Source organism: Carcharhinus amblyrhynchos, chromosome 11 (genome assembly GCF_965287045.1).
Source record: "Carcharhinus amblyrhynchos chromosome 11, sCarAmb.v2.hapA, whole genome shotgun sequence".
In the NCBI taxonomy this organism is placed as follows: domain Eukaryota; kingdom Metazoa; phylum Chordata; class Chondrichthyes; order Carcharhiniformes; family Carcharhinidae; genus Carcharhinus; species Carcharhinus amblyrhynchos.
The window spans coordinates 57,544,848-57,569,501 of record NC_137334.1 but is presented as its reverse complement, the minus strand read 5'-3'; the positions used below and the strand labels follow the sequence as shown (position 1 = coordinate 57,569,501).

Here is a 24,654-nt window from a genome sequence, read left to right as displayed (position 1 = left end):
GATAAATAAGCAATGGAAAATCAAGACGGAGGCAGTCATTACAGGAAAAACATAGATTAAATCATCCGACCTCCCATTTGGTCACAGCTGCTGCATTATTCAATCAGTGTCCTTAAGGCCTGTATCATCTAATGGTCACTTTGTAAATAAATTTGAGAAAGCAGTGTCAATTATTAATTACAGAAGGTGCTGCCAAAGGAAACACAACCTAGCTTTGTCAGAGACACGACTCTGGAAGTCAGTGATAGAACAGTTAAACCAATCCTGCAAATGATATAAATTTTAATGGTTACAAGAATGTCCTTTGTGAAGAAGGATATGGAAATACAACATGTGAGAAGGCTCACCTGATATTAACAGAGTGCAGTGTAATTCAAGATGCTTTGTCTTAAGAGTATTGTTATAACTGTGAAATTTACATTGTAATATTAATTAATCAATATTGCATGAATCAAAACTTACATAATTTTACTCAGTTATATTGAAGGACTGTGCTTCGGTGGACATAAACTATTTATTTTTCTAATAAGCTTTTGTGCTTAAAATAGAGAACCTTTAAGACAGAAAATAGAACGTTTTCTCAGTTTTAGGCTCCCAATGTCATCAGTGCAATTTATTCCTTCACTGATGTAAAGATCAGATTACATTTTTGTTCGAGAGGATGATGCCAATTGATTGATTGTGTTTATGAGAACCCAGTTCATCTGTCCATGATTTGAAATTGAGTATGGTAGCACAGTGGTTATGTCATTGGGTTGGTAATCCAGAAGCCTGGACTAATGAAGAGAGATGAGTTCAAATTCCATCACAGCAGCTGAGGAATTTAAATGCAACAAATGAAAATTATTTCAGTAATGGTAACCATAAACCCATGTGTTGTAAAAACCCATCTGGTTCACTCTGGTTAGCCTTCAAGAAAGGAAATCCACCACCCTAAGCTGATATGGCCTACGTATGGCTGCAGACCCACAACAACATGGTTGCCTCTAACTGCCTTCTAAAATGGTCTTGTAATCCATTCTGTTGCAGCAAAGCACAACAAGAAACTGTGGCCCAAACCTGCTGGTCTCTGGATCATCGATGACTGAACATAGGTGGAAGAGATGTATCTGGATCCCCTGGAAGTCCTGATGCTGAATATATGAGGGGATTGCCCAGAATGTTTAAATTTCTGATCGACTGATGCCCTCTATGAATGTCTCTGACCATGAGCTTAAAGTGTACTCTCGGTCTCGCTATAAGGCACTTACCCACAAAATGTTAGAAAGTTTAATACCTGGTCTAACAGTTGGATAACTTCACAACTAACCACGCCAATTACCTGATTACTACCCTACTAGCTTCCCAACAACCTGACTACCCCCCCCAACCGCCCAATTACACACCCAACTACCCCACCCAACCAGAATTGACTAACCCCAGACCACCTGGGGTATGGGTATGGAACGCGCTACCGGGTAGGGTGGTGGAGGCAGGCACGTTGGACTTGTTTAAGGTTTACTTAGATAGACACATGAGCGAAACAAGGATGGAGGGTTATAGTAGGGAGTATTAAATAGGGTCAGAGCCTCGGGAGACACCGGAAATGCAAACTTATATGTTAACGTTTTTGTCTTTTTATTCCGCAGGTGGCGGTCCACCTTGTTGTCAAACAAGGGGCATGCACACGGTGGGTCGTGCGTGGGCTGCTCTTGGAGGTTCCGGGAGTGGCCTAGTACTTCGTGTCATTGTGTATGCTTAATCCTGGACCAGCAGACGGGCGCCGCAACAGCTCAGTGACTATCACTGCTAGCTGTGCAGATACATGGATCTGGGCCTGTGTCTGTGGGAGTTTGCGCATTCTCCCTGTGGTTGCGTGGGTTTCCTCCGGGCGCTCCGGTTTCCTCCCACACCCCAAAGATGTGCTCTTAGGCTGATTGGTATACCAAATTGACACTATTCTCCCCTGAATCTGGCTAAGTTAGGGGTTCCACTCGCATACACGCAGGGCAGGGTAGGTGTAGGAGGATGCGGTGGTGTGGGCTCATTGGGCCGAAGGGCCTGTTTCCCATGCTGGGTTGTTCTTTGTTCTTTGTACCTAACTACCCAACAACCTGGATAAAAGCAAATTACTGCGGATGCTGGAATCCAAAACCAAAAGAGAAAATGCTGGAAAATCCCAGCCAGTCTCCCAACCAGTTTCAAGTCCACATGACTCTTTGTCAAAGTTAAAAGGCATAGAAAGTGGAAGATATTTATACTGCAGGGGGAGGGAATGAAAGATGAGACTTAGCCACAGAATTCAGGGAAAAAGGCCACTAATGGCTGTCCACAGAGAAAATAAAGGGTGTGAATAGCCAAATAGCAGAGAAGCTAAAGTAAGATAAGCTATGACAGATGAAGACATTGGGGGATGGGGGTAATGAATTGGACAGAGGTAAAATTTAGAAAAGGAGAAGCAAAGTGAAGTCTCCATCCTCACTCCCCTGGTCAATTCCCTCCCCACTTACAACTGGGATTCCTCTGATTCCCTGTGTCATATTGACAACTTCCAGTTCACAGCCCTAACTGACTCCTATTTACCATAGATGTGCAATCTCTCTACACCTCCATCCCACACCAGGATGGCCTGAGAACTCTTCCCTTTTCTCTTGAAAAGAGGCCTAAACAATTCCTATCTACCACTACTCTCCTCTGGCTGGCTGAACTCATTCTATCTCCCAACAACTCCTTTAACTTATCCCACTTTCTCCAAATCAAAGGAGTAGTAATGGGTACCCACATGGGTCCTAGCTACGCTTGTCTTTTTGCAGGGTATGTAGAACATTCCTTGTTCCAGGCCTACCCAGGTCTCCTCCCACAACTCCTTTACCAGTACATTGATGATTATTTTGGCGCCACTTCATACTCTTGTTCACCTTGAAAAATTCATCAACTTCGCTTCTAGTTTCCACCCCTCCATCACCTTCACCTGGTCCATCTCAGATACTTCCTTCCCTTCCTTGATCTTTCTGTCTCCACTTCCAGCAATGGATATCTACTAATATCCATTACAAGCCCACTGACTCCCACAGCTATCTGGACTACATCTCTTCACACCCTACATCCTGTAAGGACTCCATCCCTTTCCCTCAATTCCTTCACATCTGTCGCATTTGTTCCGATGATGCCACTTTCTAATATGTGCTCCTTTTTCCTCAACCGTGGATTCCCATACCCCCTCTGTCAGCATTCCGCAAAGACATTCCCTCTGTGATAACCGAGTCCACTCCTCCATTATACCCAACACTCCTCCCGTCACTCATGGCACCTTCCCATGCAATCGCAGAAGGTGTAACACCTATCCCTTTACCTCTTTTATGCTTACCATCTAAGGTCCAAAACATTCATTCACTTGCACCTCTTTCAATTTGGTGTATTGCATTCGCTTTTCCCAATGTGGCCTCCTCTATATCGGAAAGACCAAGTGGAGACTGAGCACTTCGCTGAGCACCTTCGGTCTGTGCGCAGTCAGGACCCTGACCTTCCGGTTGCTTGCCATTTCAACAAACAATCCTGCTGCCATGCCCACATGTCTTGTCCTTGGATTGTTGCAATGTTCCAGTGAAGCTCAACATCACCTCATCTTCCAGCTAGACACTTTACAGCATTCCTGTCTCAACATCGAATTCAACAACTTCAGATGATTAGTTCTACCCCACCTCAACCCCTGTGTTTTCATTCTATGTTATTTAATTTTTTTTACTGTTCTCTACCTTTTATCTTTATTGTCTTTCTTCATTTTTCTTCTCCCCCCAACTCTTCCTGGTCCATTATCCCCCTTCTCTTACCTTTTCTCTCCCTTTGCTCCCCCTTTTCTAAATTTTATTTCTGTCCCATCCATTCCCCCCCACCCCTGTCATAACACCTTCATCTGTCACAGCTTACCCTCTCATTTTAGCTTCTCTGCTGTTTGGCCATTCACACCCTTTATTCTTCCTATGGGTAGCCATTAGCAGCCTTTTCCCCTGGTTTCTGTGACTATGATTCATCTTTAATTCCCTCACCCTGCAGTATTAGTAATTCCCACTTTCTTTGCCTTTTAGCTTTGATAAAGGGTCACCTCGCCCTGAAACACCAGCTCTTTTCTCTCCTTACAGATGCTGCCAAACCTGCTGAGATTTTCCAGCATTTTCTCTACCACCAGCTATCTAATTACCACTCCAATCACCTGACTATGCCTCTAATCTGACCCAACTAACCACAACCACCTGACCATCCCCCTAACCCAACTACCCACTCCTACACCTGCCCACTCACACATCCATCCACCTCACCCACTTTACCTACCTCATCCACCTACCTACTTCACTCACTCACCCACCTCACCAATTCACCAATTTAGCCATCTATTCACTAACAGGCCAAGGGCTCTTTCCAAACGTTTGACTGACCTCTAAAAGTTACAATAAACTCACAGCAGGATCCTTAGCTCACAGTTTGTTTGATAGGTTAAAGAGCCTATTAAAGGATTAGCTGCCTGTGATGTGGGGTGGGAACAGAAGTTCATTGTTTTACAAGAGATAAAGCACTTCGTATTTTAAAAAGCTTAGAATGGGCTTTCATGAATTTTGTTTTTAACAATCAAGTCTGTCTAGTGAAATCTATATTAGATTTTTAGAACTGTATTTTGTTTCATATCCACATGGCTCTTGAGGTTTGCCCAGATTGAATATTTGGTGAGTTGGCATGGGGGATATAAAGAGCTATGAGTTGGTAGGGGTGACTGGTGAGGGCATGAGTTGGCATGGAATGTATAAGGGTCTACAGGATTTGAGTGATAAATGAGGATATGTCAAGCAAGGGCAAAGAACTGTGGCAGAACTTTGAATCAGTCCACCTTGACACCTGTCTGCGTCCTTGGCTGCCTACACGCTATTTTCTAGAGTTGGTAAGTATGACTGTATGTGGCACCCAAACCACCTCCCATCCCGCCACTTTTTCTTGAGGTGGTCTGGTGAGATTGGAAATTTCCTGACTTAAGCTATCTGCATCAGTAGTGAAACGCTGGGCCTTGGCCTCAATTTTCAGTTCCAAAAAATCGAGTTGAAGTTAGTAACTTTGGCTTTATCCTGAAGGGATCAGAGAAGGAATGCTACTCACAACATAGAAGTTTTTTAAGTGCTGAGGTACATAAGTGTATAGTATTTCAAGTGAAACAGTTGTATATTTGAAGACAAACATTTTAATTTTATCTCATACATTACCAATGTTAGAGAAATATTGAATATCAATTTGTTGAGATGTATTTTTTAAGCAAGTCACTGAAAAAATAGCTTCACCAATAATTAACATTGTCAAATAGTTACTTAATATTAAAGAATAAAAAGAGGTTTGAAAAATAGAATGTGTGGTTAAAGCTCGAAGGTATTCTCTTTTCCAGCTGAAATACAATTTGTGAAATAAAATACTAAAAATAGGGAAATCTTCTACTAGACTGTGATGAAAGTAGTTAAAGCATTGGAGTTTCCTCTGTGGACATAACTCAGAAGTTGCAGTCCAAATCTTACCCCCTGGGTGGGATTTTGTGGCCTTGCTTATTCCAAAACTGTAAAATCCCACCTGAGATCAATGGACTTTTCTTTCCATGGTCCACCTGCTGCCTGCTTCAATTCCCATACTGGACAGGGCAATGTCTGTTTACTGATGTTGAAAAATGTCCATGTTCAGTGTCCAATCTGGTTGGGAATGAGAATAAGCTATCGGAGATCGGTATAAACTAGTTCAATCGGGGTACAAGCAATCACTGAACTTACGCCTGTATATTCTTTCATTGTACTTTAAATTTAAGGATTCAATTCATTTAAAATCGTTAATGAACAGAAGGCACGAAATGTTTCAGAACATGCAAATTAGGAAGTTATTCAATTTTTAATGTTACTTCGTCAGAAAAATGCATTAAAAGAAGTGTAATCAGAACAGGTCTAAAAAAAATGAAAGATTGCATTGAAAAAGGCAGAAAAGTGGTTTTCATGCTGTGCCTGAGAATTTCACAATGTTAAGAGACCCTTGCCCTCAACCGCTGAATGAAGCATATTGGAGAATACTTGCAGTTGAGCAATTTATGGCCTGAATTTCGATTGGTTGTAAGATTTAATGGGCATCCATAAATGATTGAGGAAATTTGAATGAATTGTAGTTACACACTGGTGACAAAACTTCTGCCATATTTTAAGCCATATAATTTTTTTTAACTTCCCTGTGTATCTGGTACAAATGCTGAGTAAATCCCAGACCTATAAACTTTTGGCAGCTTAGACATGAGAATTAGTGGGTGGCACAGTGGTTAGCGCTGCTGCCACACAGACCAGGGACCCAGATTCAATTCCAGCCTCAGGTTGCTGTCAGTGTGGAGTTTGCATGTTCTCCCCTGTCTGCGTAGGTTTCGTCCGTGTGCTCCAGCTTCCCCCCGTACTTCAAAGGTGTGCAGGTTAGGTTGGATTGGCGATGCTAATTTCCCCCCTAATGTCAGGGGATTAGCAGAGTAAATACATGGGGTTACAGGCAGGAAGCGGGGGCTGGGTTGGTAAGATCTATTTGGGATTGTTGTTGGTGCAAGCTGGATGGGCTGTATGGGCTTCTATCCTTTTTCATTCTATTCTAATTATTGTACAATATAACTTTAATAAAATTTAAAGCAGTATTGTACCATCACTACTAGTGTTGGCATTTTTCCTGACACTTAGGGTTTTGCTAAGCAGCGCAATGCAATTAAACAATTCACCGTGCGAATGTGTGTACTTTGTGATTTCCATTTCCCACCATATTTTGTCCTTATCATTGTTGGAGTTGATTTGCTGGGAATAATACAGGTTGCTTTAAAGCTAATCTCTCAGCTTTATGTAGGTTTCACAGTTAAAAAAGATCAAAAGGAAAACAATCCAAAATGTGTTTTGTGACCATATTTCAGTCAAGACAACGGGATAACATCCTGTTATTCTGTTTTCCAAGATAAGTTGTGTGGCATGATGTCCGCTTTTTGCAATTAACTAAGGAGTCTTATCATTGCCATTAGGCTTTGGGGTCTATAAAAGCTTGCAAAATGACATTTGGTGTCAAATGAACAGATTTCCTAGTCACCATCTTCTTCCTAATAGAGCACTGTCAATGTGGGAGGGGTGATGAATACAACCTTTACTTTGTACCTCATGGAATCTTTTTGAGGTGAAACAATCTTGCCACTGAACCCACTTAGTGGAGTAGAAAGCCTGTGCTACTTGTGCGCGCAGTTGGTGTCATGACATGAATTATGAAGAATGTATCATTATAGAAGACAAATTGTTCAACAGATTGAAAAGCATATTATAGAAATGACAGTAAATAAGAAATGCATTTTGTTTTAATCAGAATTTGGACAACTGATTTAAATACCAATTTGATAGAGTCAATTATTTAGTCATATTTCATTTGTTGTCTAAAACCTTGATGTAAACTAACATAACTGACAGGAAAATTAATCCATTTTAATTGTTTATTTCTGGTTGCCTGAGCAAAATGTGCATTTTAATCAGTTAGCTGCCATCTAGAATAACTTATTGTAGTCTCATGAAGGTGTGGATTTCTTTTATTTCCTCCTGTTAATCTTGTTTGTCTATAATATGCAAATTAGTAACATTTTAATCTATATTAAATATATATGTCAACCTATTTAGGGAAACAGTGCATAATATGCAATATGCTGATTACAAATTAATTCAAGATTTTTTAAACTCGCCTTATAAATATAAATTGAGCAGATTATTGAGTTAGATATTCTGTGCAGTTTTAATGAAATAACTACAAAATTAATTTTAATAAATTCATAACTCTTAAGGTTTGGTGTGCACAATGTGGCATATTATTCATAATATCTGTAAATTCAAATACAATTAAACATACACTCAGGCACTGAATTGATGTGATTTATCACAATGACCAATATGCTAATTCTGTTGTCCATTGTACAAAATACTAGATGTATGCACATGCCATTAATTGTGGCATAGACAAATTTAGCACAATCTCTAATCAATTCTATTCATTCTTATACAGTGATCAGATCAAATGTCAGATTAAATGTCAATTCATTGTGGATATAAGTAAAGGGATGGTATCCACAGCAAAAGAGATGCTAATATTCTTTGACTTAAATCAACTCTATTGCACATATTATTAAGCTATGGCATTGTAACAGGGCCCACAAGGAGAACCTGTTTCATTGCTGATGCCCCACAAGCACATTTTTCAATGGTTGAGTATGTCAGTGCTTGACACAATATTACTACAATGTGTGTTTAATCAATATTTCTAGTGAAGTATTGTCTTAACAGGATACATGATAAGACCTGGTGACATTGGATACAAAACTTACAAGAGCTCATAGGTAAATTATGCAAATTGAGTCAATTCAGAAGCAAATCCAATTAAAATGCAGCACTTTTTCACTAGTACCACTTAGCACAAAGCCAACTGAAAGGCAGAAAATAACATATTTTAACTGCAAGTACTGTCTATCTGTATTCACCACGAAAGGGGTACTATTAAGAGTAACTAGGGTCATTTTAGTATAGGATCTTTATAAAACCAGAGAGAAAAGACTCTCAGCCCAACAGCTCGACCTTAACTCGAGCTCCAGAATTAAAAACTGACAACCTAATCCTTGATTTACATATGATCTGATATAACGAAAACAGGATATGCAGACCTGGCAGCATCATAGCCCTGAAAGGTCATTAACTCAAAACATTCTCTCCCAAAAGATGCTGCCAGATCTGCTAACAGTATCCAGCATCTCCTGTTTACATTTCACATTTCCCGTATCCGCAATACTTTGCTCTTACACGTGGGCCAGAACATTCTGGCTGTTTGAACCGGTGGAATCTTCTGGTCCCTCTGACTGTGCATCCCCTCCACAGATTTCCTGGTGGCATGGGATGGAGTTAATGGGAAATCCCATTTACAGTGGTGGAACCAGAAGATCCTGCCACCAGCCAACAGAATACCAACTCCTGCCATGAGAAAGATGCTGCAGGGAGGCCACAGAATCCCAGACATCCAATACTTTGTATCTATTACAAATTATATTACAATATTTATTACAATTTTAAAACTTCTTCTTCCCAGTTTTCTTGCTTCATGTTTCTCCTTTGCTTTTCTTCTTTCTTTCCTTCCTGCCCTCCTTCTTTCCTGCCCTCCTTCTTTCCTGCCTTCCTTCCTTCCTGCCCTCCTTCCTTCCTTCCATCCTACTGCCTTCCTTTCTCCCTTCCTTCCTGTCTGCCTTCCTTCCTACTGCCTACCGTCTGTCCTTCCTTCCTTCCTTCCTTCTTTCCTTCCTGTCTGCCTTCCTTCCTTCCTGCCCTCCCTTCCTTCCTTCCTACTGCCTTCCTTCCTTCCTTCCTACTGCCTACCCTCTGTCCTTCCTTTTTTCCTTCCTTCCTTCCTTCCCTCCTTCCTTCCTTTCTGTTTTCCTTTCTTCCTGCCTTCCTTCCTTTCCCACATTCCAGGCCTCTGGTACACATACACATGATGAATTTAAGAAGTTGTGGAATGCAGGGAATATGAGTGGTAACTACCAAGATTTTAATTATTTTTGACAGATGTAAGTATTTAGCGTGTGTCATGGTCACATCATATGCCCATAAAATGTATTAGAAAGGTGGACACCTTACTTCTAAAAGACAGCATGCTGAATAGACAGTTTCCATTGACAAATAGAATCCAGGGAGTCAGGTGATTTATTTTGTGCTTTCTATACTGACATGTCTGAACACATCTCTAGAAGATTACTTAAAATGCAAATGGCCTTTACCAGTGTTGATTGATTACCCCTTGCCATTTCAGTTGAGATTTAAAATGATTATAGGTGCCAAACTGCTATCCTCAAAAAGATGTAATTTCAAATAAAGACACCTTGGAAGCTAATCATAGTTGGAATGTTGATGAGACACTCCATTGTGTGATGAATTACAACATTGATATTGTTGTTCATGTGATAAAAACTGGCTTGTGATAGGAAATGCCTCAATCCACACAAGCAGTCCACTGAGGCAATCTGGGACCAATGAGATGATTTTTTACAACAATTGATGATAGCTTCATGGTCACATTACTGAAACTAGCTTTACACTGGAGATTCATTCATTTAAATATCACTAGCTGCCATGGTGGGAATTGAACCCTTGTCTGCAAAATATTAGCCTGGATTACCCAGCCTATGAGATAACCAAAATGGCATCATCTTTTTCTCTCCGAGACAGTCCCCTGCCCTAAACCAAGTGCATGTTACCTCTTTCCTTGTGTGTGTGTGTGTGTGTGTGTGTGTGTGTGTGTGTGTGTGTGTGTGTGTGTGTGTGTGTGTGTGTGTGTGTGTGTGTATTTGCTTGCCAGCCTGTTTGAGGACAGCGCCCGGGGAGTTAAAACACTCCATTTCAGAAATTCAGCTTGTTACTGTCAGTGGAGAGGTGGGAAAAGGGTGAATATGCTACATTTCTCTCTTCACCCATAAGGTCAAGGGCAGCAAATACATGGGAACACCACAACCTGGGAGTTCCCCTTCAAGCTACTCACCGTTCTGACATGGAAATATATTGCTGTTATTTTACTGTCGCTGGAACAAAATCCTGGAATTCCCTCCTTAATAGCATAGTGGGTATACCTACCTACATTACAGCAACTGCAGCAGTTCAAGAAACCACCTTCTTAAGGGTAACTAGGAATGAACAATAAATAATGGCCTAGCCAGCGAAACCCATATCCCATAAATGAATTTTAAAAAAGTGACCCTAAGGTTCAAACATCTTTTTCCATTTGTTGTTTTATGTTAGATAACAAGAGATAAAGCTTATGCCCTTGTATGAAGCACTGAAGATAAAAATGTTCTGCTTCAGTAACTGCATTTATTTTCTCTCTCTGGTTTTATTTACATACCCAGTCAGTACCAGCACTCGTTGAACAAACAAAATGTAATTCAGGATTATGATCTTCTAAGCTTTTAGTGCCCAATGATATGTAATTGTGTTTGAAGAATTAACCCACAGCTTGAAGCTAAAATTCTTAACTAAGCACAAGTTTTGGAAGGAGAATGAAAGCTCAGGCTGACATAATTGATTTTGAAAATAGCTTTGTGCTGCACAAATGAAGTTCTTACTGAAACAATTACAGTAATCTGTGAGCTGTTCACTTTTAGCAATGATGTGCTCTTGAGCATTACTGAGCACCTTACCTTAGAGAGCAAACATTATTGATTTGAATGAGACTGGCACAGAACTAATAGGAGTGCCATTAACATATCGACAGCATTTTAGATTTATACGCTGCAAATTTGACATCCTTGGAGTCTATTATTTGGGTGTTATAGGTGCCATAATGGGCATCTGTGTCACGCACGCATGCTTCTGTAATGGACCATCCTGGATGCCAATTTGGCTGGGATGTTAGACCGGGCAGCAGGAACATATGCTGGGAGGTTTGCATAGTAGCCAGACTGTAACATCAATCAGCAACCCGCAGCAGGCAGGATTGTCAGCCTCCCTTATTGAGATTCTCATTTGTGTCTTCCACAGCAGAACTCATGGCTTGGCCTTCTGGGGAATTGGCATTTGCACGAACCTTGTTTTCGGCTTAGATTGCATATTCTCATGCCCAATATCGCACCACATGCAGGTTCCACCTCAAAGCTATCCTTTAAAAATACACACAGTGTCAGCTCCTGAACTTGTGGCATGTATGAAAGAGGGTAATTGTGTTTCTTGTTCATCACCATCTTCCTTTTTTTATCCCTTACTTATCTACTGTAGTTCAAACAGGTTTCAATTCTTGGGTATTTGAAAGGGGAAAGGCACAAAAGTAGTGTTATTATGAGGGAGTATGATTGAAAGCACGAGTGCATGCTTACACCATTTTCAATTTGTAAGCCAAGTGATGAGTGGTGATGACCTTTCTGCTAATGGCAAGTACTGTCCGTCACAGCAGGTGTAAGGAAATGCAGCCATGCCTGACACAGTACTGGTGCCTCCAGTTATGTGTCCCATGATCTGCAAGAGAGAGGGAAGTGTGGCATATTGTGTAGCTGTCTTGGCATCTGATAGTCTGGGAACTCACTTTCTCCCCTGTTGCACCATTAGTCATTCTCCTCATTGGTCAGACTCTCTTCCTCAGCTACTTCAAACATCTGCTCCAGCCAGACCCTCCCTTGAAGAGTTGCGGTTTGGCCTCAAGACATGTCAGCCTCATACAAACTTGGATCGTCTGCAACCACTCAACAGCATATTTAGTCCTGCTTAATGAACTATAATCATTTAAGATAGTAGGCAACACAAAGTTTGTATGCTGCCTGTATCAGATTTAATAGCAAAGTTTTATCATTAATTCAAGTTAATGGAATACAATGGGAGACCATTGGTCCATCAAGTCCACTAGTCTTGTATAGCAACCCAATCAGTCCCATTTCCCCATCCTATCACTGTGGTTCTGCAAATTTGTTTCCCTCAAGAGCCCATCCAACTTCCTACTGATATCATTGATTGTCTTCACTTGCATCACTTCATTAACAATGAGTTTCATTGTCATCGGGACTTGATAAGTAAAAAAATTCTTCCTTATATCCCCATGCATGGATTCCCCAAAGTCTTAAATCTGTCCCCTTTTACCTTTGTATGATCAGTTAACGAGAGCAACGTTTCTTTGTCTACCTCATCTCAACCCGTCATCATTTTGTTCACCTCTAACAAATCTCCCTCAATCTCCTTTGCTCCAAAGAGAACAATCTCTCCTTCTGCAAGCTATCCCTGTTACTGAAACCTCACAGTCCTAGAACTGTAAAGTGCTGCTGTATCCTCTCAAGGACACTCACAACCTTCCTAAAGTGTGGTGACCAGAATTGGATGTTATGGCCTAAACAGAACATTATGAAGGTTCAGCATAACTTCCTTACTTTTGTATTCAATATCAACCTGTAGTTACACCCTTTCTCAAATAAGGGTATTACATTTGTCATTTTCCAATCCTCTTGGACCTCCCCCATTACTCTGGAAGATAATAGAAACATTCTGCTGTCTCCCACTTCCCATACCAAGCTAGGATGCAAGCCATCTGGACCAGCTGAGTTATCCATTCTAAGCATAATCAGCTTTTCTAGTACAACCTATCAATATTCACTCTTCTACTTTTTCTACTTCTGCAGATACTTTGTCAATTTCTTCTTCCTTAGTAAACACCAATACAAAGTACTCATTGAACATTCTAGGCTTTCCCTGCACCTCTAGACATATGTCATCCTCTTTGCCCCAAATATGATCCATCCTGCCTCTTACTACCCACTTACTATTAATCATGCATCACTATCACCAGGCAACTTTTTGGGGGCTATTGAAAATTTTCCCCCATTTATTCAAAAATGGCTGATTGTATTGCCTAGATTTAACAGACATGCATCACAACTATCTCTGACACATCAAGGTGCTGAACATTAGATGACACATGAGTAACAACTCTATAGACCCAAGATTTCCTTTTTCTGAAGCTATTTATATTGCAATCACCAATACCTCAGCTAAGATGAGCTAACTCAGCTCAGCCTATGGATGAAGCCTTAAATGTTCATGAACTGTGTGGGTCAATATAATAACTCCCCAATATCTTTGTTTTACCGAATGGCCAAATAACAAGTTTGTAATCAATTCGATTTCTATCTGTACCTATTGTAACAAAACAAATTTTTGCAAAATACTTTGTGGGAAAAGATCATGGTGGGGTTTATACAGCCCTTCTCCTGTGGCTGGTTGTCCAGTGATGTGTGACTTGTCATTGGCCACTTGTGGGATCTTTTGGTCTTGCCAATGTCAATGGCCATTTATGTGGCTAGTCAGCTACCCCGCAGGGAACCCGCCATGGGAGGTTCGTCTTGGATGGGACAGGAAGGTCCCAATGGCAGGAAGGGTTTGAACATTCAGCCCTATCTTTTTCATTTTCTGATGTGTGTGATCCATCACATTTTAAAATGAAATAGAATAGTCCTCATGTGTTAAAGGGTAATCAAATAGTTCCGATAACTGCATAAACCATTAGAATAAAGCTGAGAATTTATCAACGTAATCTCTGGTGTGGGATTTTCTGTGTCTCGTTCATGATGTGTTTTGCGGCAGCAGAGGTAGCCCACCACTGGCTAGCACAGGTAGCCTACCACTGGCCAGCGGAGGGATCTCCTGGTCCTCCGGGGAATCCATGGCAGAGGGGTCACTCACCAACAGCAGGATCAGAAGATCCCACCAGCGAGAACAGCCAGTAAATCCTGCCTATTATAATGTGACATCTATACAGGTAGAACAGTGGCATCAATTTCATCCTGTTTCAGTGCCAATTGGAGACAAGCAGTCATATACCAATGGCAGGTATATATAAATAATTCACATGACTTAAACTGAAATCTTTTTATTTAATTCATTTTCAGGACATGGGCCTTGTTGGAAAGGCCAGTGTTTTTTTGTCCATCCATAATTGCCTGAGAAATATTTTCTTGTTGATTTGAATTGCCAGTTGGACATTAAAGGTGCTGAATTCTCTGTATGTACTATAATGGTAGACTTGTTGCAGCAACTATTTGTCACTCATTTACAAAGTTAACAGATTGGAAGAGACAAATATCCTTGTGGCTTGTAGATCATAGATTATAGAATCCCCACAATGCAGATGGAGGCCAGTTGGCCCATCGAGTCTGCACCGACCCAACAGAGCATCTTACCCAGGACCGCTACCCACCCTATCACCGTAATCCCACAACTTTACCCCTACCTTACACATCTTTGAACATTAAAGGGCAATTTAGCATGGCCAATACACCTAATCTGTACATCTTTGGATTGTGAGAGGAAACTGGATCACCCCCCCCACCGCACCGCAGCCCCCCCCCCCGCCCCAAAAGCAAACCCACGTGGACACGGGGAGAACGTGCAAATTCCACACAGGCAGTCACCCGAGGCTGGAATCGAACTTGGGTCCCTGGCTCTGTGGGGCAACAGTATAACTGTGCTTCAAATGGAACCGAATTTTCATGTAACCTTTATAGCAAAGTCCATGTTGCAAATGTATAGCTATACAGGCTAGTGCAGATATAGCATGACCTTGACTTAAAGATTCTCTCTCTTTAAGAGGAAATAGTACTATTTTGTTGAAATAAATAATAGTACTGGCTTTCCTGAAAGGCATTAATTTACTGTCAATTATATTGATGGTGTTAGAGAATGTAAAGTAAATATGCACCCATGTGGATTAATGAAATGATAAGAAAGTTAAAATAACAAGACTGCCATTAAATATCTGATTGTATAGGCAACACTGTACAAAATGAAAATCCTGTGATCTATGAGCTTGTGACACTTTTCAATGGCCAGTGACTAAATGTGAGCAAGTCTTATGGACAGTAACAATCCTCTACTTCCTCTCAAATCCCAAACAAAGATATGCTGTATGCCACTTTGGAAAGTACACATAACTCTAATGGAGAACTCGCAAATTATTGACATTTGAGTAAAAAGTGGTGAACTCTGAAACAAGAGATGACTATACAAACACTCTGTTACATTTTGATAATATAAGCCACATGAATATGTTCTTCAGGCATAGCTCTGAAATTCACAATGAGCATGAAGATCACTAAGACTAGTACACACCAGTCAGGCATGCAAATCAATGTGATTCTCACCACACATTTCAAAGGTGGATGTGCATGAGCAAGGTCTCAGTGTAACAGGGATAAGACTTTGTAAAACCATGAGAAAATATGTCAAAATTCATATTTCTAAGAAAACAGTTTATAATTGTTGCTGAAAGATTTGCATGTGCACGCTTTAATGTTTAAGTTATGTTTCTATCATGAACAGTTCTTAACCACTTTCCTAATGAGGAGACTAGTTAGGGAAACATAACCTATCAATCATGAGCTAAAAATGGAGGCCAGTCTGAATTTTTTCCGTTGTTTTTCATCTTCAGCCATAGATTTTATTTAGTCTTTCTCAGAGAAATTAACCCTCTTTTTTCCTTTTTATTATTTAGGATCAACATTTTTGTGTAACACCCATATAATTCCTGTGAAAAATGAAGAAGGGGTGGTCATAATGTTCATTATAAACTTCGAATTTGTGGATGAAGAGAAATGCTTGCTGTCTCCAGACAGCTTAAATCACATGTCACCAGTCAAAGACTCACGTAAGTGTCCCTTTAATTTTGCCTTTTACTGAACTTGAACATCAGACAATAGAAACGTATCAAGCAGAAACATATTGCTAAGGTGACTTTTTCTGCCTGTTTTTGCCGGTCACTGTTTGTCTCTGTAACAGAACTGGATGAAGCAATTTGTTGTCTTTGACAGTTTTATTTTTCTTTCTAAGTTATCTCCACTCATTTCCTAACAACACTAACACTTGCTGGATGAAATTTAAATGAGTGCTCTCAGCCTGCAAGCACTTTATTATTAAAATGTGAGTCCAGCTGACTTCTCGATCATAGAAGGCCTTTACTCTGTCTTCCATCTACACATGGAATTCCCATTGACTACAAAAATGTGCCGTGAGTGGGACCATAAGATTCCGCTGGTATGAACAACTGGAGAATTCCAACCTGTGTCTTTATTTATCAGGCCATTTCAGAAGCTGATAAACAGTTCTGGCACACAGTGCTCTCCCCAGTGACTGACATTTTCCAGCTCTGTCAGTGGCAGGCGCTGTCACAGGCAGGATGGGAAAATTGGGAGAGCTACTGACTTTAAAAAGCTCCCCAGATCTTCTCATCCCACCCACAATGATGCCTGTTGGAGTCAGGGCCAGGAACACCCACCCAATGAATCAGAAAGTTATGGGTTCAGGTGCTGCCTATTTGAGGCATTGTCTATTGGATGAGACTTTAAACAAAGGCCCCATTTGACCATCAGGGGCACAAAGATAACCCACTGATACTATCTGAAGAATGGCATGGGTGTTATTCCCCAATGGCCAACATTTATCTCTAAAACAAAATTGATAGGGAGAAGGTATTGGACTGACCGTACTTAAAGTTAATTAGGCATCAGGACTGGATGATTTGAGGGAAGTGAGAATGAAATTTGAAAAGACACTGGCCGAAAGGTTTCCAATCTTCCTTAGACTCAAATATGGTAACAGAGGACTGGAGAATTGCAAGTTTTACACCCTTACTCAAAAAGTAGTATAAAGCCAAGCCCAGCAACTTCAGGCCAGTCAATTAAACTTTGGTAGTGGGAAAGCTTCCAGAAACAATAATATTGGATAAAATGAATAGTCACTAGGGCGAATGTAGGTTATTTAAGTAAAGGCTATGTGGATTTGTTCAGGGAAAATTATGGTCATTTGCTAGAGATTGGGGTGACGTGGCAGAGAGCGTTGATGAGGGTAACATTGTTGAAGTGGTGTATATATAGGGGCAGCATGATAGCATAATGGTTAGCAGTGCTGCTTCATAGCTCCAGAGACCTGGGTTTGATTCCCAGCTTGGGTCACTGTCTATGTGGAGTTTGCATATTCTCCTCATGTCCACGTGGGTTTCCTCTGGGTGCTCCAGTCTCCTCCCACAGTCCAAAGATGTGCGGGTTAGGTTGATTGGCTGTGCTAAGATTGCCCCTCAGTGTCCCGAGATGCGTAGTTTAGAGGGATTAGCGAATAAATATGTAAGGATATATGGGGGGACAGTCTGGGTGGGATTGTGGTTGATGAAGACTCGATGGGCCAAATGACCTCTTTTTGCTCTGTAGGGTTTCTTTGATTTCAATGATATAGACTTCCAAAAGGCATTTGATAAAGTGCTGCACAAAAGACTTGTGAGGAAAATTAGAACTCATAGAATAAAGGGACATTAGCAATATGAATACGAAACTGACTGAATGACAGGAAACAGAGTGTAGTAGGGTAGGTAATAGTTGTTTTTTTGGATCGGAGTAAAGTTTATAATGGGTTCTTCATGGATCAGTGTTGGGACCACTGCTCTTCTGGATATATATTCATGACCTTGACCTTGGTGTACAGGGCACAATTTCAAATTGTGTGGATGAAATAAAATGTGCAAGCATTGTGAAGTGTAAGGAGGATAGTGTAGAACTTCAAAGGGACATAGTCAAGTTGGCACAATATAAGTGGACAAGTATTGCCTGAAATTGAGTGCAGAGAAGTGTGAAGTCATTCCATTTTGCTAGAAAGAATGTAGAGAGACAACATAATTTTCTGGGCACAATTCTAAAAGGATGCAAAAGCAGAGAGACCTAGATGCATATGGGCATAAATTACGGAAGGTGGCAGGGCAATGACGAGAGAGGCTAATAAAATATGCAGCATTCTAGGCTTTGTCATTAGGCATGGAGTATAACAGCAAGGGCCAGGAAACTGACTGAATGGCAGGAAACAGAGTGTGGTAGGTAAGTCTTGATTGGAGTACAGTTTATGATGGGGTTTATAAGGTAATTTAACATCTTAAATGGCCTCAACTGGAATAGTGCATTCAGTTCTGGGCACTGCAGTTTAGGAAGATTATGAGGATGCTAGGGAGAGTGCAGAAAGGATTCACATGAATGGTTCCAGGAATTAGGAACTTCAATTACATAGATAGATTGGAGAACTTGGGAATTCATTCCTTGCAGAATAGAAGGTTGAGAGGAGATTTGACGTAAGAAGCTAAAATCTTGAGCGTTCTGGACAGAATGAATATGAAGAAACCATTTCCATTGGTGGGAAAATTTAGAACCACAGGGTACAAGTTTAAGGTAATTTAAGGGAAAAGAAACAATGACAACACGAGGACAACATCAGCATCGCCTGAGTGTGTGATGAAGGCAGAGTCAATCAAGGCATTCGAAGGAATTGGATTATTTTCTGAAGCAGAATTAAGATGGGGAGAAGGCTGGGAGTGGTACTAAGTGAACTACTCCTTCAGAAAACCAGCACAGACAAAATGAGCCCAAAGGTCTCCTCTGTTTTTTTCATAAGAAAAAGTCGCCATAGTCCCAGATGACCATAGGGTGCTTTCCCCTTTGAGGAGGAGAGCTGACTGGTGGCAGTTTAACCTGAGAATCACAACACCTCAGGTGAGGGATAAGGTTCAGAAGGCAGATCTTCCTGAATAAGTTCAGCCAGTAACACCATGAAAGAAAAAATAGATTACCTGGTCATGATCAGATACCTGTTTGTGAAAGCTCGATATCTATAAATTGGTTGTCACAATTCCTATATTTTAGCAGCGTCTACACTTCAACAGACAAGTACTTACTTTGATGGAAAGTGCTTTTGGGGTGTACTAAGGATGTGAAATGTACCATATAAATATTAGATTTTTTTCTACAGCCGCACCATTAACTTTTTTAATTATGATTGAAACAAATTATTGTTTCTCTGCTAAATTCTGAACTACTTTGACTTATCCCATGCTATTATACCCAATTTCTGTTATAAGCCAGTCTATTGAAAAGCAATGTATGTGTCTGTCCTTGTCTCTTGAAAAGCAAAGGACCCTGCACTTCATTCTGATGAAAGGGTGTCTCAGTCTTTTTCAGTGCAATTCTCTTCATTTTCAGGCTGGTTGTGCCATTAATTATTACCAAACCTTTCTTATTATTTGCTGTAAAGTGTCAGTTTGGGTCAGGCCTCGTATTCTTGGTTAAAACCTCATTTCAGGAGCTGAGTGTATTCATGCAGATTGATTCATCAAAGACATGCAGAGAGAATGCTACATTGCCAGAGGTGCTTTTTGGAATGGGAAGCTAAATTGGGATCCCATCTGCCTGATCAGAGCTATATATAAATATTTACATGGTTTCACCTGAAAAAAAAGCAGGGAAGGGCTATTGCTGTCATGGCTATTATATATTCCTCAACAAACGCCAACAACTAGTCCATTTCTGGCATGGCTTTTTGTAGGTCTTGTATGCAAATTGGCTGACATATTCACTGACAGAAAAATAATGACATCAAAAATAATTGTTTAGCTGTGAAGCACCCTTGTGTGATTGCCGCTTTCTTTGAATGAGCAATGTCATCAAAAATTATGGTAGTGGTTATCATAAAACGAAAATGATTTAATATGCAGTGATTTACTCCAAAAGCTGTTCTCTGGGGAAAACTACATTAAAAGTGTTATTCTAGGTAGGAAGCTGAAACTGGCAATGAAGAATTCCACTTTATTCAGCACTTCTATCCGAGCAATAATGTGAATTAGTAACAGGTTTAGACACCAAATTGATTTCTCAATAAAATCTCAGGATCTAATATTACAACAGCTAATTTTGCTGCAGTAAGTGTGATTGTTACTGTGACTTTTGTGACAAAAACTTCAGAATAGATTGTTGATTAAAAAAATGTTGCCCTGTAAATATACTGCGACAAAGAGTTATAAAGATGGTCAGGAATCATCTCACTTATGAGTGTTATGAATAAGGAAACTGTCTTGGAAATTCAGCTCAACTCAATTCAAAGTTGTTTAAATTAAGTGAAACGAAATGTTGTCACAGCCATTTATGAAGCTGGTTTTCCCTGCTGTTCAACACTGACTAGAAGCAGTACAGACATGGAGGGCTATGCATCTCCAACTATTGGGGTATTTCCTAACCTAAGCCTTTAATGTAGCTCAAATGAATGCTTAGCACAGGCCAAGTGCAAAAAAAAGTGGGGAGTAAATTTTCATGCAATAATAAAACCTCAGCAGGCCTGGTAGCATCTGTGGTGAGACAACCACAGTTGACATTTGAGTCCCGAATGATTCTTCTGCCAAATTCTTCTTCAGGAAACAGTAAGCATCTAATTTTCATGCAGTTATGTTCCTGGTCACTTTTCTGAGCCAAACAATCAGCCAGGCTGAAGAGTTTAAATAAGAAGACTTATTTGTCAGATGGACCCGGACTGTCACAAACTGACCAGGTAAGAAGCCCCAATATTTAGTTTCTTCAAATTCTCCAGTGCTGAAGCACTCAATGGATTAGTGAGAAACAAAACATAGGAAGTGAGAAACTTGTGCTTGCTTAAACAACATAACTGGACCTATGTCCATTGCAGGAACAGTTTGAATTCCAATTCCCTGCAGTGTAATGTTGCTCTGTCCCCTTTATCCTGATCTGAACACCCAGAGGTAATTTATCCCCTATATTTTCAATTATACTTTCCCGCCTCTCTGTTGTCTAACCTGTACATTACACGTGGTGTCAGTCTCTGAACTGGTGACATCATTAAGGAAGCTGGCCTTTGCTCTGCAGTGTCAGAAGCAAGTCCATAATATCAGCATCTAAAGTGAACATAAATGACAAATGTTAGCTTGTAGTGTGAGAGAGCTCAGTCTGACTTTGTCTTAGAGTGCATTATCCCTTTAAAAATGAGCAATTCATTATTCATTTGTGTTTGCCCTGAAGCCCAGATGAAGTTGAACTGATCTCCCCCAGAGATGTTAGTTTCCAGTTCCTATTATTTAGAAACACATGGCAAACACTATCTCCTGCAGCTTCTCCAATAGTGGCTCAAGAAATCATGGAATCAGAATCATTGCAGTGCAGAAGGAAGCCATTCAGCCCATCAAGTCTGAACCACCCACAATTCCATCCAGGCCCTATTCCCATAACCCCACCTATTTACCCTGCTGAGCCCCCTGACACTAGGGTCAATTTAGAATGGCCAATCAACCTAATCCACACATCTTTGGAGGAAACTGGAGCAGCCGGAGGAAACCCACACAGACACAGGGAGAGTGTGAAAACTCCACACAGACAGTGACCAGAGGCCGGAATTGAACCCGGGTCCCTAGCGCTGTGAGGCAGCAGTGCTAACCATTGTGCCGTCCTCGCTACCCCTCGCCTACCCAAGATTATTACTCTGCAATTTCAGGTAGTGCAGTAGCAAACCAAGCTCTAGTCTTTTACTTCTAAAGGGTTAGAATTGAATATTGCACTTACCAAGGGCGGCACTAAACCACAAACTTCTGGAAACACTTAGGAGGACAGAGAGTATCAGTGAAGAAGGCATTTTAGAATTCTGCTTCTAAACCAGTTGGGTTTCTCAAGGAAATGAAGCAATGAGCATCTAATTGACCTTCTGACTTATTAATAGCAATTGACCCTGTGTCCTCAAAGAGATAGGCCATGAAGAGATACAACAGCACCACCTTAGCAGATGTTACATGGTACAATATTTCTATCTATATCAAGCAGTGCATCCTTCAATTTGTTGTAAAGAGGAAGCTTTGCTGTATCGCGTCTAATCTGAGTGTGCTTAATGTTAAATATGGCTGCCTGAAATGAGAAGGGTTCAATTCTCCAGCACTCACATCCCTCACCTTAATAACCACAAAACATAAAACTCTGCAACATTTGACTCATTCACATTTGTAATGACAAGGCTTCAATTCTGTTCATGACCTGATTGTCAAATGAGGGCAAAGTAGCAAGTCTAGTGGCAAGGCGCATTATGACTCAACAAACTGCACTGATAAATCAGTGGAAAATTGATATAATAATCTTCTTCCGGTGAGCGCTTTCTATCAGCCATCAGAAGGTGTTGAATAAAATCTTCCTCACACACACGTTACCCAAGATTGTTACCTTGCAATTTCAGACAGTGCAGCAGCAAACCAAGATCTAGTCTTTTACTTCTAAAGGGATAGAATTGAAAAATAGGAAAGATATGCTAAATCTATGTTGAACTTTGGGTAGACAACACTTAGTGTGCTGCATGCAGTTCTGGACGCTGTATTATAAAAAGGAAATAGAGGCACTGGAGAGGCTAAAGAGAAGACTCACAAGGATGTTATCAGAATTGTATGTTTGGATGACATCTCTTGGGGATGAATTTTATGGCCACCCACTGGCATATTTAAAGGCAGTCGTAGGGAGGGAGGGCAGGTAAAATAAAGCAGGTTGCCATCCCATTGTCTTCACGCCATAGACATGAGCCCCAGATGACATGGGGTGGGTAAGGCATCGGGTAGCTTGCTTGTCCTTAGGCCTATTGAGTGGCTAATTAATGACAGTGAGGGGCTGGGGCAAGGACTGTCCCTATAAAATTCACCTCTTGGAAAAAGAAGGCTGATGGAAGACCTAATAGAGTCTTTAAAAGTATGAAAGGTTTTGACAGAGTGAAGGCAGAGCAAATGTTTCCTCTTGCACTTGGAAGAGCTTAACTGGTCAAGAAATCTAATAAGGAACTCAGAAGAAACTTTTTTGCGCAAAGAATAGTGAAAATATGCAACTTATTATCACAAGGAGTGGTTCGAGCAAACGTTAGAGACGCATTTAAGGGAAAGCCAGGCAAGCGTGTGAGAGAGAAAGGAACTGAAAAGAATGATGATGGATTTAGATGAAGAAAGCTAGGAGGAGGTGCACATGGAGTATAAACCCCAAATGGATTGTCTGAGCAGAATGACCTGTTTCTGTGGCTTATATCCTGTTTAATCTTATGCTTCACAAACACATCGGCAGGAAGAAAGTTGTCCAGCTAAGGAAGTTCAAAGTCAAGAAATACAAGGAAAATAAATCCTCAGATAATGAAGAAAGAAATGAAACACCATACTTGTAATAGCAACATATAGGAGGTAAAATTCAATACCACTGAAAATGGACACAAGGATCAGGATGTGCGACTAACCTATACCCTTTGCTTCCTGTGCAGGCAACATGCCAACTTTGTACTGCCTGCTAACTTTAGTGATTGCTATGTGTAGCCAGCGCCAAGTATGCTATTGAGTGCCTGATCATATCAACAGTCCCAACCTTGTGCAATGCTTGTCACCACTCATAGCTCACCTTCACCACTTCATGCCAACTTTTTAAAGAGAAGGTGCCTTCTGGTAAGAGCAGGCTGCAAAACTATTTGTGCATCAGGGTCTAAATAGGAAGTATTTGACATTGTGACTCAATAGGGGACATAAATATGAACATCGAACAAAGAAAAACTACAGCACAAACAGGCTGTTTGGCCCACAAGTTGCGCCGATGATATCCCTATGTTCCAAGGTTCCCTCACATGCACTAGATGCTTTGATGAAAGGGGCGGAAGAGATGAAATATGATCAATCCACAGGGGCCATGAAACTTTGCAGACAAACTTTACAAAGACAGTGGACTAAATAGCAATGGAGATCAAAGCACTGAAAAACTGGATGCAGTGCTGCAAAAAAACTCAATGACCTCACATTAGTGGTCAAGGTCAGTGAATGTATCTTCAAATTTCATACCCCACCAACTGCACCACTAGCCACCACTAGTCAAAAAGAAAAGAAAAGCGTACAAAAGGTTCAGGGAGCTAGGTAACGTTAGGGATCTAGAGGAGTACACGGCTTGTAGGAAGGAACTTAAGGAAATTAGGAGAGCCAGAAGGGGTCATGAGAAGGCCTTGGCAGGTAAGATTAAGGAAAACCCTAAGGCGTTCTACAAATATGTGAAGAGTAAAAGGATGAGAGGCGAAGGAATAGGACCTTTAAAATGTGACAGTGGGAAAGTTTGTATAGCCCTGGTAGAAATTGCAGAGGTGCTCAATGAATACTTTACTTCTGTATTCACGGTGGAAAAAGATTTTGGTGGTCGTAGTGCAGGCTTGTGGCGGACTGAAAAGCTTGAGTGTGTGGACATTAAGAAAGAGGATGTGTTGGAACTTTTGAATAGCATCAAGATAGATAAGTCGCTGGGACTGG

General features: G+C 40.7%; 1 protein-coding gene across 2 annotated transcripts in view; it reads left to right on the top strand.

Moving 5' to 3' along the window:
- kcnh7b (potassium channel, voltage gated eag related subfamily H, member 7b) overlaps positions 1-24,654 on the top strand; it is a 435,683-nt gene that overhangs the window by 198,826 nt on the left and 212,203 nt on the right. For both annotated transcript variants that reach the window (XM_080199170.1, XM_080199168.1), the window contains exon 3: positions 16,045-16,197. In XM_080199170.1, coding sequence (XP_080055296.1) covers positions 16,045-16,197 — 153 coding nt within the window. The remainder of the gene's footprint in view (positions 1-16,044; positions 16,198-24,654) is intronic.